This window comes from Myxocyprinus asiaticus, chromosome 35, assembly GCF_019703515.2.
Source record: "Myxocyprinus asiaticus isolate MX2 ecotype Aquarium Trade chromosome 35, UBuf_Myxa_2, whole genome shotgun sequence".
NCBI lineage: Eukaryota > Metazoa > Chordata > Actinopteri > Cypriniformes > Catostomidae > Myxocyprinus > Myxocyprinus asiaticus.
In genome coordinates, this window is record NC_059378.1 from 2,437,322 (window position 1) to 2,457,353 (window position 20,032).

The 20,032-nt window shown below is 37.7% G+C and overlaps 1 protein-coding gene across 1 annotated transcript in view; it reads right to left on the bottom strand.

Moving 5' to 3' along the window:
* The window catches only part of diaph3 (diaphanous-related formin 3), a 484,493-nt gene that overhangs the window by 296,894 nt on the left and 167,567 nt on the right, over positions 1-20,032 (bottom strand). Inside the window, 2 exon segments of the mRNA XM_051672192.1 lie at positions 5,034-5,103; positions 5,284-5,358. Of these exon segments, the coding sequence (XP_051528152.1) occupies positions 5,034-5,103; positions 5,284-5,358 (145 nt within the window).

Sequence of the window (20,032 nt, forward strand, 5' to 3'; positions counted from 1 at the left end):
AATACTGCCTGAAAAAAATAAATAAATAAATAAAACTGGGATTTGGTCAAAAGAGGGTTTTCAAAGGTTCTTCTTCCAGTCTCAAGTTGAGTATTTCTTATTTTTTTTCTTTTGACTAAGGTAAGAGCCATTCTATGCTTTCTTTAAAAGATGTAATGCCAGGTTATGTGACATTTGGATCATAATTAAAAGTGCCAAGAAGAGAAAAATTTCCATATTCACACTACTGTGTATTAAAAACTAAAATAAATTCAAGATAATTTTTATTTTATTTTAGTTCGTTTGAGTATTTTTTAGTTTTACTTTCAGTTTTTTTTTTTTTTATTTATTTTTATTTCAGTTTACGAAAATGTTTTTAGTTTTAGTTTAATTTTTCATTAACTACAACAATGTTGTAAAGCTCATGTGACAAGAGAACTCAACTAAATACATAATTAATAACAGATTTTTACATTTTCTGAAGAAAGTGGTGGAGTGGTGATGGTCCTTGCAAAACTACCCGCCACAATGCTAGTGTGCTGTGGGTGGTTGCAAGGGCGTTGCTTTGAGATTTCTAAGCTTGTTAGTACAGTGTTGGGTATAATCTAATGACAAAGTAATTAATTAATGTAATCCAATTACTTTAATACAAAAAGTAGTGTAACAATACATTTTAAATTCTTGTAATGAGATTACAGTTACTGACTTTTAACTAATGTAATACTTTTAAAGTACCTACTTTGGTTAAATATATTTCTAAAATATTATTTATGTAGAATACATGCAAAATATGAATGTTTAAATCTACTTCTGTTTTGTGTTTCCGAAGGGTGTGCATCCCCTAACAAGTCATTGTAAGGGAGAAACGCGTATGCTGAGTGTATGAATTGTGTGACAATAAAAAGAGGAGGAAATATAGACAATATTTTGAATTTGTTGAGCAGAGAAATAAAACAAATTATGTGAAGTATTTTTTTAGAAAGTGACAAAGTAATTTGTATTGTGATTGTTTTTTTATAATTTTTTTAAAATTTTATAAAGTAATTGTAATAGTCAGTGATTTGATTAAACTTTTAGAAGTAATTAGTCATTTGTAGTGGATTACATTTGAGTAGGGTTGTAACACACGGTTCAGTAAGCATTGGCACCACGGTTCACCTCAAGTTTAATGACGCATCTGGAGAAGGTTTGGCGAAGAAAAAGCGTCAAATAGACACGCACAGTTACAACCACCGTAAATGGACACGCTCAGCCTCTGTTTCACGTGGGTCAACTTGATGACATCACTGTTCTGCATGTGCTGTGAGTAGTTGAAAATGGCAAGCGAAAAGCGGAGAAAATGATCCGCTAATACAGAAGCCCCCTGCGTTATTCAAGTCTCCTCACTGGGAACATTTTCTTTTTGCAGTCGATTACAAAAGCGATGGTCAAAAAAAGTTTTCAAAACAGGCACTGTTTGCAGACATTGCTTGACGCGAGTGCTGTATACTGGTAATACATCGATATACGATTAATCACATACACCGTTATCACCCGGAGAAAGATCCGTAGGTGAGCCGAAACTGCACACACTCTCTTCCAATTTTAAGCAGGCACTCAGTGTTAATTCAGACATACATGAAACAATAACTAAAACGCTTGTGGTGTTCACTGCCATGAAGTTATGTTGCCATACTCCGTTGAAGATGTAGGATTTCAGTGTATGATTAAAACACTCGAGCCGCGACATCCCTTCTCATATCCATATTAATAGCAAGGTTCCTTCTATAGTGATGTACAGCTTCTGAATGATGATATATGTTGAGTTGAGTTTGAAATGTACTTAATGTTGATGCATGTAGAGTAATAGTGCAGCTATCAAGTTAAAATACTGAATTGGTAATTTTACAGTTCAGGTCCCTAAAGAAAATGAACAATGGTTTTACTATAGTAATATTGTAGTAACCATGACTGCTGTCACCAGGGTTTTCTTAGCAGAAATTATGGTTTTGATACAATTAACCTATGGTTTTACAACAGTAATACTGTAGTTTCCATATAGTAACCATGATTGTACTATATATTATAACCATGACAGTAACCATGTTGAATTTGTGGTTACTATAATTTTATTACAATACCATGATTTAAATATGGTTACTGTAGTAAATCCATGATTTTTATTAAGGACAAACCTGTTGAAGTGGTTGTTACCAAATACAGTATTCTTACTTTGGATTTGGAAGTATTATTTGTATTTTTCTGAACATAGCGAATACCGAACCATACTGAAACCATGACCCTAAAACCGTGATACAAACCGAACCGTGAGAAATTTGAACCATGACACCCCTATTTTTGAGTAACTTACTCAACACTACCTGAGTGTTTGAAGTGTGTTGCTATGCAATTACTAGGGTGTTCTGTGTGATTGCTTTCTTGCCTAAAATCTCAAATTTTCTCATTCATATATACGGCTCAAGTCTCTTCTTCAATGTGAGACCAGTGGATTGTTTTGACCGTTTTACTGTCTGCAAACTGAAGTAATAGCACACCTCTCCTCAACAAACCACATGATTTGAGGTGTCATACATGTCTGTAGCACAAACCCGTTAGGGACAAGTTACACAGTGAAGTTTAAAACCTGTGGTTGGCGGGTTTGTATGAGCAATAGTGCCTTGGCAATCACCACTAATAAACAACACCAAACAAAACCCAGAGTGAGGCTGTTTGTCAGACTGAAAGACGACTGCTAACAGCTTCTCAGAAAATACAAGTTCAAATTCTCACTCAAACTCCAACATAGGATATGTCGACACCTGACGAACATCTGCTACATTCGCAGTGAACGAACACAGATAAATAAAAACATTTAAAATATCACAAATCTCTGCCACGCATGTATGTATGTATGTGTGTGTGTGCGCGTTGTGTGGAGGTAACTTCTCAGACCTCAGGCTCTCTACAACATCTGAGAAACCACAGGAGATCTACTTCTAACGCCTCTCTCTAACCAGAATGTGCATATCATCAAAAGCCCCCTCTCCACCTCGGCCGTGCGAAAGAACCCCCTCCCAAGTTCAGAGTGGTGACTGCCTGTTGCTGCCTTCATCTGATGCTCTCCTCTTATCGCTCCTGACCATTTGAAAGCTGCCGTAGGTACATTTGTTCAGCAGGGAGGAGCTGAAACGCCGTAAGTTGGTGATGTGGAAACGTGGCAGCTGATAAAGAAGCCGGCTGAGACGGCAGAGTAGCTTGTGCTTTAGGGTAATGAGATTTATTCATATGCAGCTGAAATATATCCACATACACGCTGCTTCAACACCCTTTTTATACATTCCATAAGTCGTCTTTGCAACATTAATGGCATTTGATTAGGTGTTGATAGCAATGGTAATCTAATCAACTGAAGCTGTAAATATAAGCTTATCTCCATTGAGTAACATTACAAAAACTGGTTTATTCTTGACACCTATGCACAGATCTAAAGCTAACATTATGTATTCCTCCTAAAGCTTAGTTTCTACTCGACGCAGCCACTTGTTCACGAGGGTTCGCACACACAAAGTGACGTCATCGTGGCTGTCGCCTAGGCTTTGCAAGGCTCTGACGTGCACTTGCCAATTTTTACTATTTGTGCAGTGCGTGCGCAGTGCTCAAGTCCCATTGGACGAATTAGAGGAAAGTGGCAGGGCAGATGTGCCTGTGCTTTTGAGAAAGTAAAGCCAAGCTTACACTACAAGACTTGCAGTCACGAGAAAGGAAGTGCTAAAAACCAGGGCACAGTTTCTCATGACATTTAGAGCAAAATAAGTTATTTTTAGTGCAGTACATGTAACTGAGCTTATAATGTGCATGCTGCTCATTTCAGTGTCCTTACTGTGAATGATCATCAATTCATGTTTTAAATTGTTCCGATCATACGCTTATTGTCCTTTAAATATGCATGTAACCAGTGAAAAAACGTCAGTTACAGCTGCCTTTGGCATCATCCCGGTTCAAAAGGATCGCCCAAAATGCAAAAAATATATTTTATTGGCTGTGGCTCATTGTCCGTCATTCGCTCGTCGGGACACTGCGCACACCTGATGTCTAGATATCAACCTGTTTTGAAAACTGTTGTTGCACCTGGGACTCGTCTCGGCCTGTCGCAGAAGTGTGCACGATACAAGATCGTTCGTCGTGAGATCCGACACGTCGTCACAGACCAGTTGCCAACTCAAAACATCAAAGGAGACAAGACTGTGTCATGTAGTGTACACTAGCCTTAAAACTACTGCAAAAAACATCTAAACAATACACTAGAGTTTTGTTTTATTAATATAGTATAATTGAACGGCCCTTGTTTTATACTGTGTAAAATAAAAGCAGTTTTATTGACGTGTTTAAATTTAGAACTTATTATCTTGACACTACTATCTAAACTTTAAACAAATAAAAGTGCTTTATTTTGCTGTTTCTTGCTGGATTCGCTGATATTTTGTTTGCACTGCCATCTGTCATTTGGAGAAGAGTGAAACTGTGGCGTAAGCATAAATATCTCGGGCCGCCGAAAGATGCACGCACAGGACCCGTTGCGGTGCACGGCAACAAGAATAAACAAGGTATTATAAGGTATATAAAGTAAACAAGTTGCTTATGTTTTTGTGTTCCTCACTTGTAAATCGTTGGATGTAAATGTAATTGAAACACTTAGCACACACAGCAAGCATCACACAATGAAACAGCAGGGATTGGCCATTCTGCAGCTTTATATCATATGTATTTAAACTTAATGGATCTCATTAATGAGATAATTTTTTTTTTATACTTTTACTTAATATAATCACATTTTGGAAGAAGAGTAGTTTGCTGTAACTCTCCTGGCACTTTTGCTATGGCTGATGGATTATCGGAAATACATAGGCTACGTGTCATGCATAGAGTCCTTCAAATTGCAGTATGTTAAATTAAGCTATAACTAAATATTAAACTGCATAAAGCTGCAGTGTGTACGTGGCCCGCTATGAGCAGTACAGTTATCGCAAATAGAAGGTTGTTAAAATAGTGAACCCACTGCTCAGTGACGTTATTACCTTGTTGTTCATAAAGGCCTTGAGGCACTGAATGACTTTGTGCTGACTCTTCTCATCCACCTTTTCTTTGCTGGAAGAAAAAAAATAGAGAGGATAAGTGAAAGAGAGAGTGGCTCAGTGGGTTACTGAAAGACAAAAGCAGAGTCAATGAGTTAGAATAACAAACAGCACATAGCTCAGGATTCATGCTGAGGGTAGAGAAGACAACTAGTTTAAAGCATAGAAATGTGGGTAATGTAGTTTGTCTTACTGTTTTTTGATGAGGAGCCTCTCCAGTGTATCCAACAGGAGGCCCAGTCCCTCATGGCCAAAACTCTGCACCCAGCTGTGAACAAGAAAAACCTCTTATTAGTGTAATGTTGATAATGTTAGTAAATTCTGAAGTGGATTTTAAAACTTCTTCATATTGTAGAGTGGTCCCAAAGACCATTTGGACATTAAAAGCAAACTTTAAAAAGGTTTAAAGGTCATTGCATTAAATAAGTAAACTTTAAACCAAGGGGCATTTACCATACAGAAAGATAGCACAAGCAAATTTTTCAAGCAAAACAATTGACGAAGTTAGCCAAGTTTAAAATGATGAAAAGTATTTGGACATTTTGTGGTTGTCAAAGGTTAGTGGAACATGTTTATCATTATTGTGCTGAACAACATGTGGTTCCTCTGCTAGAATATCTGTAAAAACTTGAGGGGAACTGACTTAATACATCCACCAAAAATCACCAAGACACCAGTTGATTAGAACTGTTGCAGTGGCAATTTTTATCACTGCAGTGCTTAAAGGCCAACCACCGCCAGTGATCGGTGTTGCACGGTGGTTGGAGGGGTGAATGCAAATTGCGTGTTTATTGTGGATAACTTTAAAAAGTGCGTCACTGAACACGGAATATAAATGAGACAATTTGTAAAATATCAACATACCCAAAATACCATAATACAAAACTAAAAAATTTAAATTTCTGTCTGTTATTGCACCAGTAGCCTATCTTATATGTTGTTGACGTTTACATATTATATGTAGCATGTAAACGTCCAACAGCTAAAAATATTCCAGAAAGAAAACATCCGTTAATATAGCTAAACTTGAATTTTCAATACGACTAAATATAATTAAACATCTTGACAATAATTAAATGGTTCAGTTCTACCTTGGCTGTCAGATGTTTTACATTTAAAAAAAAAAAAAAAAAAAAACACTGTCCAGTTTTAGAGAGAACCGCTCAAGAGTTATTTCTAGCCGCACTGCATACACATTCAGTCAATGAAATTAATAACAAAAATATACAAGGTGTTTTTTGATTCCATTATCAAATACGAGATGGAAAATACACATCATGATATCAATTTAGTTTAAACATATTGTTAACTAAAATATTACATAAAATAAATATCACTGCAAGATATCACCAGTGCACTAATGTTTTATTTAGAAGAAAAACCTTGTTGAATAAAACTTTGTCAAATGCTCCAGTCATAGTATTTTAAGGTTTGAATGAATGAATGTTACATTTATATAGCACTTTTTTCTGACACTACACTCAAAGCGCTTTACACAGTGAACAGGGGACTCTCCTCAACCACCACCAGTGTGTAGTATCCATCTGGATGATGTGACGGCAGCCATAGTGCGCCAGTACGCTCACCACACACCAGCTATTGGTGGAGATTTTGCCCTGTCTGAGCTACGAGAGCCAATAAACTGAAGCGCTTAGTGGGTTAATCACCTTTTCTCAAACACATTAATCAGCTATATCAACAACATACCCACTTACATCTACACAGAAAATGAAGTGAATGCACAACTAAGCTTGTACACTGCAAAAAAATTTAACTTCAATTTTGTCAGATAAACTTTTTTTACAAGTTGATTGAACTAATGTAGAAAAAGTTGAGATTACTTATATAAAATATATATATATATATTTTTTAAATCAACTTTAATGCCATTTAAGTCAGAGCAACTTACATTTTTATACAGTGAGCACATACAATGTCAAATTTGGTAGTGGAGGTAGAACTTACTTTGCTCAATTTGATCACTAATTCTCAGTCCTGAGGCAGCCATTTGTGGCAGAAAAATATCAGAGAATTTAAAAACTGTAATTTCGACTCATGTCTTTAAGGATGTTTTCCAGTAGTCAAAAACATCGGTTAAGTCTTGAAAGGTTGAAAATTCATGGGTCAAAATCTGTAGGAACCTTGTAAGCCTAAGCACTGAACTTCATATTGTTGCATCTGCTACCGAGCATGCTAACTGGAGAAGCATTGTGGCTGAAGGCAATACACACAATCCCTTGTGCTTGAATTTAAGTATTTTTGGTCAAAGCATGCCGACATAAGGAAATGTATATAATTTATAAATAATCGGTTTTTAATTAAGATATGTTTAGCTCTGTGTGTTTTTAATGATGTTTTGCTGTTAAAAGTTGTGTTTTGTTTAAAGTCTTCATCAGGGTGATTAGTGTTTGCTTTGAAGAAGTTTTTGTTTAGTTAATAAGTTGACTTGATTTCTAAAAGTTTTAAGTACTTGTTGCTTACACCACCTTTTAAGTCAGACCAACTATTTGGTATCTTGGTGGGGTGATACATGATCTTATGTCCGCTTAATAAAGAATATATTTTTATATTATTTTCAAGAATACTGAAAATTGTGGACAGCTGTACTTATTGTACTGAGTTCACGGAACTAATAACCCAACTTGAATTGTTAAGTTGGTATAAATAATTTGCCTGAAGTTGAGTTAACGCAAAAATGCTTTGCAGCTGGTTGCCTTTAAGTTTAATTTCTTTTTTTCAGCGCAGTAAATTGCATGAATCTGCACAGAATGCTGCGAATGCACAGCGGAACTTGAACAAGTTGCGTGCTAGATGCGCAACTCGCGTTGTGAACAGGTCGGTTCTAAAACAATGTGCTATATGGCGCAAAATCCTACAGTCTCTAACAAAAAAAAAATATTTTACCGTTAAGAATCGACAGTACAGTAACTAGGATCCAATACTTCTCTATACTAATTATATGCTATTATTTCATTCATTTAATTCAGATCTTTTCGCAAGATCTTATACGTTGATACATTTACGTGCATATGACCTTGGTGGGGTGGTTTTCACAGTGATCCTAACAGACCTACGGTTGATTAAAAGTAATAGTAAAAATGGCTGAAAAGTCAAGTTAGTTTAGAGATAAGAACTTACTATCAATTGTTTGCAGATGTTACCGGGTTTGATACGGTATTTTGTATCTAATGCAATTAAATGCATACTTTCAGTGAGACTTAAGAGTTATTTTCGGGTGCCACTGTATGTACTTTCTGGTTGTTCACACATATTCCTACAATTGGCAGCAGAGAAAGACAACTGATGTTACCTAAAATAAACCACTTTGTCTTACATACGAGGATTGAAACATTTGTAAGTGTCAGTAAGCCTCATCAGTGCGGTGTTTTTCAGAGCCCATTTAAAGTCAGATTCCACCTTCTACAGATTAAGCTCTCCCCCTGGAGCTAGAAGTGAAAGGCATTGCTAATGGAGCAAAGATGTTTATTTTAATTCCATTCAGACACAATATCGCACTCTACATCTCCATTGATTTGGCCTCTTATTGTCTGTGGAAATTGCCACGGCAGAAATTTACCTTGCCAATAACGATAGGGGAAGTGTGTCGAGCAAGGCATTGATTAATAATGAGAGAATTCAATAAGCATAAACAAACTGATTAACCCATTGTGTAGGAAGCAGGTTAAAGAGTTCATTCAATTACAAACTGCAGCCTGTAACAGATGATTCTGCAAACACAAGCAGACAGAGATGCGTGTTTTTATTTTTTGTTTTTTTATTGCCAGTCTTTCAGCAGTTGAAAATGCCATTAAACCAAGTAAAGCATTATACAGTGCATCCGGAAAGTATTCACAACGCTTCGCTCTTTCCACATTTTGTTATGTTACAGCCTTATTCCAAAATGGATTAAATTCATTATTTTCCTCAAAATTCTACAAACAATACCCCATAATGACAACATGAAAGAAGTTTGTATGAAATCTTTGCAAATTTATTAAAAAAAAAAAAAGAAAAAAAAGAAATTACATGTTCAGAAGTATTCACAGCCTTTGCTCAATACTTTGTTGAAGCACCTTTGGCACCAATTACAGCCTCAAGTCTTTTTGAGTATGATGCTACAAGCTTGGCACACCTATTTTTGGGCAGTTTCTCCCATTCTTCTTTGCAGGACCTCTCAAGCTCCATCAGGTTGGATGGGGAGCGTCGGTGCACAGCCATTTTCAGATCTCTCCAGAGATGTTCAATCGGATTCAAGTCTGGGCTCTGGCTGGGCCACTCAAGGACATTCACAGAGTTGTCCCGTAGCCACTCCTTTGTTATCTTGACTGTGTGCTCAGGGTCGTTGTCCTGTTGGAAGATGAACCTTCGCCCCAGTCTGAGGTCCAGAGCGCTCTGGAGCAGGTTTTCATCAAGGATGTCTCTGTACATTGCTGCAGTCATCTTTCCTTCGATCTTGACTAGTCTCCCAGTTCCTGCCACTGAAAAACATCCCCACAGCATGATGCTGCCACCACCATGCTCCACTGTAGGGATGGTATTGGCCAGGTGATGAGCGGTGCCTGGTTTCCTCCAGACATGACGCTTGCCACTCAGGCCAGAGTTCAATCTTTGTTTCTCATGGTCTGAGAGTCCTTCAGGTGCCTTTTGGCAAACTCCAGGCGGGCTGTCATGTGCCTTTTACTGATGAGTGGCTTCCGTCTGGCCACTCTACCATACAGGCCTGATTGGTGGAGTGCTGCAGAGATGGTTGTTCTTCTGGAAGGTTCTCCTCTCTCCACAGAGAAATGCTGGAGCTCTGTCAGAGTGACCATCGGGTTCTTGGTCACCACCCTGACTAAGGCCCTTCTCCCCCGATCACTCAGTTTGGCCGGGTGGCCAGCTCTAGGAAGAGTCCTGGTGGTTCCAAACCTCCTCCATTTACGGATGATGGAGGCCACTGTGCTCATTGGGACCTTCAATGCTGCAGAAATGTTTCTGTACCCTTCCCCAGATGTGTGCCTCAATACAATCCTGTCTCGGAGGTCTACAGACAATTCCTTGGACTTCATGGCTTGGTTTGTGCTCTGACATGGACTGTTAACTGTGGGACCTTATATAGACAGGTGTGTGCCTTTCCAAATCATGTCCAATCAACTGAATTTACCACAGGTGGACTCCAATCAAGTTGCAGAAACATCTCAAGGATGATCAGTGGAAACAGGATGCACCTGAGCTCAATTTTGAGTGTCATGGCAAAGGCCGTGAATACTTATGTACATGTGATTTGTTTTTATTTTTTTCCGTTTTTTTTTTTTTTATAAATTTGCAAAGATTTCAAACAAACTTCTTTCACGTTGTCATTATGGGGTATTGTTTGTAGAATTTTGAGGAAAATAATTAATCCATTTTGGAAAAAGGCTGTAAATTAACAAAATGTGGAAAAAGTGAAGCGCTGTGAATACCTCCCGGATGCACTGTGTATATATATATTTATATATATATATATATATGAATGTCTAATGGGACTCTTGTAATGTCTTTATGCCATCAATTGTTGAATCACACTGGGTACTTCCAAGTATTTGATGATGTACTACAGTAATTCTCTACTGAGATCAATAACATAATATATTGTATGCATGTAAGAATCTATCCATTCAATTTATCATTCAAGACTCATCTAAAGGCAACAAGCCATATAAACTTACTCTTGGAGTTGAAGCCTTAAAAATAGCGAATTCACTGTCTAGAAACTGCAATTCTACAATAGCAATGTGTTCAAACCGAATCTCTAGGTAAATTGGTGGTTAAGCCCTCCTAAAGTCAAGCAGGCGAGGAAAAGGGACAGTCGCATATGCCTTTCACTGTGATCACATGCTTTAGCTATGAACTGTTGATCATGTCAGTTGTGGTGGATTGGGTGGAATTTTGTCTCACAGAACAGTGTAAGTGTAGAAGTGTGGTGAGCATCAATAGCCTATTTTCAGGGAGCCAGTGTCAAGAGGTGTGGGTGTGTTTCCAAGGCTAAATTACAGCCAAAATTGACCACAACCTGGAAAGTGGAAACTAAGAGGAGGGAAAAGCAGAGAGAGAAGAGACATAATGCTGTTTAATGGAAAACGGAGAGGAACACGAGAGACTGCTTGTTGTTCACTGACACTGGGAAGAAGTTCTCTCTTCTCAGCTTGTGTAAAACTGATTGAGTCCTCATGCCAGTTTCATCATGAAATAACACGGAAAAACAGCATTTCTGTAGTAAAGTAAAAATTGAAAGAACAATAAATCACACAGTATATTAGGGCTGCACAATTAACTGCAATTGCAAAAAAATTGCGATATGAGCATTTGCAATTTATAAACCGTATCTTTTGTTTTTAACTCAGAATTCTGTGATGTCAAATTCATCATTCTGATTGCTGCACGTCTTCTACACATTGACAAGATCTCGCTAATCAGCATGCAGTGCATAAAAAAGGTACGGAACATAAATCGGTATAGAGAATAAAGTAAAATAAAAAGGTATAAAGAAATAATTGTATTATATATAATTTTTTTTGTCCATAATGTACAGCCCTATAGTCCATGGTACAGAAGCACAAACAGCAAATTATTTGTATTTTATTAATGATTTAGGATTTTCAGTTTTTATTTAGTATTGAGTTTTTTTGCAACTAGGGCTAGGCAATAGGATGATGTAATCGGATATCAACGGTATCTGAAAAGTATCCTGATGCCGATTGTGACAGTCATTGACACGATGATTGACAATATTGAGAAATGGCAAAACCCTGGATCTGGGAAGTCGGCAAATATATTAAACAGTAGGTCAGGGTGTAAAATTAGCACCCACCACCCACCAAATGTGACGAGGCTGAATCCAATTTGCAAGCTCTTCATCCAAATGCAAGTATTTCATGCGTGGGTAATTTTGCTCATCTACCCGCCACTGTGGCAGGCTAACTGTAAGACGTCTTGTGACACATGACAAGAAATGCTGTTAAACACAAAAGACACGCGATTAAAGAAACGCACTGTATAATATTTTAAAGAACAGACAAAGGAAAAGCCGCCGAATTGTTCAGAGGTGTGTAGCGGAAGCGTCATGTGGAACATGCACAGAGTTCTCACACTTTCTTTTCTGTTTCAGTCATCTGAAAACTGTTTGCAATAAATTACGAGCAAAATATTGTTGGTCGCTTGGTTTTTATTTCTGTTGTGTCGCACAGGCCCAGCCAGAGTAAAATCTCATTGGTACAAAATCCCACTTCACATCATTTTAAATTAAACTTCAAATATGTTCTAATTATCTGTGATCGTGTCGCTTCACCACACAGTTTTGCTTTCGGTGCAGACAGACAAATAACCTGTCGCATGCAGCATGGTTAGGACGTAAATGAATAAATGGAAATAATGATAAACAAAAACCAAAGAAAAGATGTGTGCCTGTAGATGCAGTTGAGTTTTAAGCAGAGTCCTTCCTTATATGCAAATCAGCTGTTGGAGGATCAAAACACAAATTCCTCCAAGTTCTGCAGACTTCTACATGGAGATGGAGAACTAGAATCACATGCTGCTGAAGTTGGAACTCAGGAACCTGAGAAGCTATGATAAAGGGACTGATAGGAGCCACAATGCCCTAAAAATGTATCTTCATACTTCCTTTTTTCTCTTCCACTCACCCTCTCCGTACTTTATTTCTTTCTCTTCGGTAATTTCTCTTTGCTTCAGCCACTCCATAGGGATTGTAATGATTTCCAGTACATTGGGTCTCTTGGGTGTACGCAGACAGAAATAGGCTCTCTGAACATGTTTAACTTGTAGTCGTAGAGGGGCGTGAGAGGATGATGAAATCTCGTCCAGTTTTTTAGGTATTACGGCTGATTGTGATGCGAGTTGAGGGCTCAGGCCCCCCTAAGAGCTGGTTAATCACATCTCAGTACAGAAGTAAATGTACCACAGTAACACAATAATCAGCAGCAACCAGAGTAATATTCAGCTGCATATAAAAAAAAAAGCCATTGGTTTCTTTCATTCCGCAGCTATTCCCCTGATCCTATTGATTACAGAACTTGCCATTGGCCAGGAATCCCACTGGTATGAAAGAGGTAAGAAACGAATGATCATGAGAGAAGGGAGGGAGGGACATCAGAAGGATGGAGTTGATGGAGTGACAGGGTAAGATTTGGAAATAGAAAAGTGGAGATGTATGAAGAGAATCAAAGCAGGTTCAGAAAGACAAGCAATGAGCAGGAGGAGGAAGACTGAGTGTTTATGAGGTGAGAGAGAGCAAGCAAGAGGCAGTATAATGTCTGCTCCCATCAAAATGCAGTCCTCATCCAATTCTAATCAACAAGCCAAGCCGCATGCCTCCAAGCAACCACTAATCAAATCCTAGCATGTATGCCTGTGTGAATTTTCAAGGTGAAGCAAAAGGGGGAGGCTCACCCTGAACTGAATTTGTCAAATCGGAGTGGAGTGAAGAAAACAGAGAAGGGGAGTGTAGTAGGCCATAAACAAAATTAATTTGCTGATGGGATTCCAGCTCATGTCTATATCAAAATGACGACAAAGATGATGGTTATTATGGATAAAATGAACTGTTAGTTTAGTGGAATAAAAAGGCATGGATGTGCCACAACACTCAAATCAGGTATAAAATAGACAACGTCAGTGTGTGCAAGAATCGAGCATTTAGACAGCGCATCCTATGCCCGCTGAACTCATCTCATTTGCACAGTTATTTGGAGTTCAGTTGGAATGGGATTGGAAAAATGTCAGTAATTGAAATATAAGGATAGAAGGATCATCAACCAGAGCAAATTTCTAGCAATAATCAAGCACATACTTAGGAATGTGGAAATGGTGGTGTGTAATGAAATGCAAACACAATCAATATTCACAGAAAATGAGAAAGACACAGAAAGAGTGGAAAAGGAAAAGAGAGAATCCAACCCCACATCTGAATAAGAGTTGAAGGTACTGTAGGTCAAACCATAAAATGAGAAGCCTTTAGGCCAACTCATTCACAGGACTATTTAAAAAAAAAAAAGATTTGTGTTTAACCTTAACCTAACCCTAACCCTTGGTATGTACAAATGAGGAAATTTTGTACCAGGGTTGAAAAACCAAATGTAAATTATTACATTAAATATTACCAAAATTTGAATTTGAAAGACATTATTTCAGTTAAGGGATCAAAGCTTAAATTTTTTAAATCAACGTTGTCTCCTGAAGTGGGCGCTACACTCGCTTCACTCATTCCCATTCAAATGTATCCAAACACTATAGACCGGAACGCAAGCTCATGTGAAGAAATTTCATACTATGCTGCGTACCAAAGTTCAAGCTTGGTGAACTCTGAACTGCGAATCTGGATGACAAGGGGCGTGACCAAAAGACCTCTTGGCTCAATACAAAGATACACATTTCAAAGCAGGGTGTTTTTATTTTTGCTCGAAAGTGAGTCGACGGTATATTTGACAATTTTTAGTATAATATTATTTATTATTTGGGAAGTGGTTTGTCTCCCAGAACCAGAAGCTCACCCGCGTGACATCATATCCTGGTACATCCTGGTAAATTTGCATGTTCAAAACTTAGTGTGAAGGCCCCTTCAGTCCACAAGAGGGCGCATCAAATAAAAATGGTTTATTGCAAAGAACATACCTGGCTGTTAACTATTTTAAACAAAGACAAGATCTAAAGAATTAGCCAGTTCAAAATCTCAAATATTCAGTTATAAAGAGAAAAACACTTTATAGATATAAATTATCAAACTTGCTGTTGCGTGGTATACTAGTAAAGATGGACAGGGGCAGTTCAAACAGGATGCCAGATGGAGCACAATAGAATGAAACAATGCGGAGAACTAAAGATGCACTCCTTTGCACTCAGAGTTTACACCGAGTTCTAAAACCCATTTGACAATGGCCAAAGACCTCCACCAAACCATGACCAGTGCTTGGCAAACATTTACAACTTTTCTGCAAATTTTAAGTGTGCAATTGTGCATTTTTATCTTGAATTTGCTCAACACTGGAATTTTAATTTAACAGCCTAACTTTGTACTATAGGTACACCGATATATATTAGTTTTACTGATTAATACGTGCCAATAGTTGTTTTTTGGAACTATCAGTTATCTGCAAAAATCTCTGCCGATAGTATTTTCTTGTTTTCCTCATTTTGTTAATTCCTCCAATTAACCTCATCTGGTGAAATGTATACATACAAGACTCTTCATCTGGTGAAAATATATGCTATAAAAAGCTTCATTTAGTAAATACTTGCATACAGAGCATTGTAACGGAGCCAAGTCTATACAATTTCAAAATAAGAGCGTTTTCAGGCTTGTTTATAGTTAAAAGTCCTGCGTTATGCACCAAACATTTTTTTCTTCTGTTTATTATTGGGATTTTGGTTTCACTATAAACTGCTTTGATTCTACAAATCAATTTCTTTAAAAAAAAAAAAAAAACTCTAGTATCTCGACCTCTACTTTGTACTGAAAAAAGTGGTGGGGAAACACAACTTGCAAATCAGCAACAACTTCCACAGAGAACAAACAAGTCATGAGACGAAGGCCGATGAGAAAATTACAACAATCAATTAAGCTTCTCACCACAGTTGCAATTTAAACACCCCCAGCTTGTATTTAAAAACAGATTTTTCTCACGTCTGTTTTTCAGTGACACTCTATATACGCAGATATTAATGGGAGGGCCTGTCATTGACAAGAGGGTGGGTGGGTCGCCTGATGTCAACAGCTAAAAAATGAAGCTCCAATGTCATAGGAAAAATTTAATTTATACCCCTGATTCCTGGGAGGATAAGACGACGACATTGTGTGGCCAAGCTTAATTGAAATGTGCAACCCACATTTGAGAAGTCATATTATCATGTCATCAGCAGGTGAAACCCAGAAGAGAGGAATGATCCATTACTAATCCAGTCAATTATTCTAGATGGAAAAACAAGGGTGGCTTCCGTCAAACCAGCAAAGTGCCAATTTCTGTCAACACGGTGCGACAGAGATGAACCAGCTGCCCAGGAAAGAGGCAGAGAAAAAGTGAGAGGTTAGACCTCACCACCCTCCCACATGGCCACTCGAAGTCTCACATATTCTCACAGGCAGCAAATCAAGCAAAACACTTTTTTCCAAACAACTGTTATCTACCACCATGCCATGTGAAGTTATCAACATCAGAAGTGAAATCTCATCTGAGACATTCTCGTATGAAATGAGCATCCATGTTTGGCTCTCTGACTAGAGAATTGTTCTTTTTTTTTTTTTTTTCTCAACTCAGAAGTAATGCAGCTGGTGAAGATCATGCAAAGGCAATCATTACTAGGCCCTGTCTGTATCAGTAAGCCTGACATCAAAAAGCAGATCCTTCTCCTACGTTCTCTCTCTCCTACCCTCTCCCATTAAGGAGCATCAGATTACAAAAGTGGGGCATCTGGAGATGGACGCTTGTGTCTGAATAACAATATTCATCAATCCCACAAGTGTCGGAAGAGACGGCAATCTCAAACAAAGGCAGAACACTTTACCACCTCAGGAGGCTCCAATCAAGATAGGCAGCATTGAGAACTGTGTCCCACTGGTTATAATCACAAAAAGTGGCGAATTTGTTTCGTGGAAAAAAATGACGAAAATAAGCATGAGATGGTTTTCTCTTGTATAGTTCTCCTCTGTGTATCCTTTCTTTTTCCCTAATTTCTCTTTCTCCTTCTGTCCTTCATCTTTTCTCTTCTTTTTGTTTCTTTCAGAGTTTCGATTCTACCAGGTAGAGATTAGTTCCCAAAATGCCACTAGCACATCTGACTACACTAATTAACTTATCTGATGTTGAGACTAGGGGTGGGTAAAAATATGGATTTTCCGATGCATTGCCATCTTTGTTTGAACGACCTTGATATTGATTCTTAAATCCCAAGATTGATATTTTACTCCATGTGCAACCCTCTACTACAAGAGAGAAGACATTAGCAACCAAATTTCGTGCTACGTGACTAAAAGGTATACATTTCAAAACTGGCTGGTAAAAGTTTAGATTTCACATACCAGTGATTGTGTAGTTTAGTGATTAAATATTCAGCATCGATATACTTTCACTGCATGTTGAGAGGAAAATTTGATCCGTCTTTGTCCAAAGACAAAGATGCAACCCATTTGTCATTTAATTATGTCTCTTTTAATACCCTTTCTATTGTTTACAGTCAGTAGTTGATAAAAAAAAAATAAAATTAAAAAAAAAAAAAACCATTTTGGGCCTGGGTAGCTCAGCGAGTATTGACGCTGACTACCACCATTGGAGTCACGACTTCGAATCCAGGGCGTGCTGAGTGACTCCAGCCAGGTCTCCTAAGCAACCAAATTGGCCCGGTTGCTAGGGAGGGTAGAGTCACATGGGGTAACCTCCTCGTGGTCTCTATAATGTGTGATTCTCGCACTAGGTGGGGCACATAGTGAGTTGTGCGTGGATGCCACGGACAATAGCGTAGGCCTCCACACGCGGTACGTCTCCGCGGTAATACGTTCAACTAGCCACGTGATAAGATGCGCAGATTAACGGTCTCAGAGGCGGAGGCAACTGAGATTCGTCCTCCGCCACCCGGATTGAGACGAGTCACTACGCCACCACGATGACTTAGAGCGCATTGGGAATTGGGCATTCCAAATTGGGGATAAAAGGGGAGGAAAAAAAAAAACAAACAAACAATTAATTCTGATAATGCGTAGGACAGATCAAGTCTCCTTCGTTAACGTACTCATTTACAGGTGCTCTTTTTAGAAATGCTGGCTTTCTTAAAGAGACAGTACCAGTTTTAACACGTGTTAAATAGTACAAATAATGTAACTAAAAAATAAACAAAAAAAGAATTACAGGGTGGCCCAAAAAAAAAAAAATCAAAATCGTTTGCAGGATTTTTTGCATTCTTCTATGACTTTTTGTAAACAACAAAATTATGTCACCATGACGTCGTAGTGAGCAACAACTTGCTACAAATAAATAAGAATTGTTTAGCTAAGTTTTCAAATGGCAGCAAACTTAGGTACTTTCACCATAAGAACAGTTTTTTGGGGGGCTAACAGATTTTACTTATTGTAGCGAGTTGTTGCTTACGATTAATGTCACAGTGACATAATTTGTTGTTTACAAAAAGTTGTAGAAGTATGCCAAAAACTTTGTGCAACACTTTTGCATTAAGATATGAGAATAGTGTTTAAGATAAAAACATTGTGGCCTCATTTTTTTTTTTTTTATATTATATTTATTGATCAAATACATATATTTGTTCATTTTTAAAAAGCTGAAATATGACCAAAACTATGAAAAACTAATAAAATGAGTACAATTTATATTTTTGTAATGTACCTAGTAAGAAGGTCCCCTGTAAAATCAACATTAGCTGGGAGATATTTTTTTTTTCCGTATGTAAGCAAAAAGGATATTATAACAAATATACTAATATGAATAGATCCTGAATCGAAATCGGAATCAAATTGAAAGCTTGTGAATCGGAATCGAATTGGGAAATCTGTATCAATACTAGGGCTGCAACAACTAATCGATAAAATCTATAATGGAAATCACTGACAACGAATTTCATTATCGATTAGTTGGGTATATGTGGTAAGCACGGTGAAGCCTCGTCAGTGACATCACTTCACATCCAAGTTTAAAATGTGTTGCATTATGAACCTCGTTTGAAAAACAACGGAGACAAACTGAAGTGGAAAAAGCATGACCCAAGATGTCCAGCGAAAGAAAGCATTTTATAAACACTTTAAAGAAGATCATAATAAGCATACAGTTTAATGTGGAGCGGTTGCTGCGTCAGGTGCATTGAGCTTGTGATGTTTGATGCTCGATAATTGTTTCTCTCCAGCACATGACTTACATTTTACTGCTATTTTCTGTGTTTTATAATGCAAACATGTTATGAATTCAAAATCAGCCACATATTTTGCAAAACTGTTCGTTCTTACCACAAGCGAGTCTCAGTTAAACTGAGCGAGCGCATGCATCCGTGTCAAACCGATCGCAATGGAGAAAGGGAGCGTAATCACTTACATCATACCCTGATTTCAGTTTCTATGTAATCAATTGTGCAGCTTTCATGGATATCAGACTGAAGTCTCAGCAGTCAAGGTGTGCTGCCGGTTTTTAAAGTGTTTTCTCCTGCTCATGTAAGCACAAGCAATACAGTGAGCACCGGGATTAGGCTTTTCAGCGCAAGAGTGAATTTGAACATGGTTTACAGATTATTGTACTATATTAAACTGCATGTAATGCTGAATATAATGTATAATAATGCTAAGTTGTGGTCGACCGATATATCGCCGCGAACGATAAATCGGCCGATATTCTGACTTATCGCATCGGTCGATATATTTTCCTGTTTGGCAAATTTTTTCTTGAGGCCAGCGAATATCGCCTGCTTGCTTGTGAAGCGACTGAGACATGTACACAACCAGTCAAGGTTTGTTTTGTTGTTACATGCATTGTGTTACTACAATAATAGACCGGTGTGCAACACAGTGTCATTTAAACAGATATCAGAGCCACGACAGACGCTTTTGAGCTCATAATGTTAAATGCCATTCTAAGAGGCGGGTTGGTGCTGTTTTGGCGGCACAAGAGGGACCTACACAATATTAGACAGGTGGTTTTAAAGTTTTGGCTGATCTGTGTGTGTGTGTGTGTGTGTGTGTATACATACACACACACACACATATATATATATATATTTATATATACATACACACACACACACATATATATATATATATATATTTATATTAACATACACACACACACACACATATATATATATATATATATATATATATTTATATATACATACACACACACACACACACATATATATATATATATTTATATATACATACACACACACACACACACACACACACACACACACACACACACATA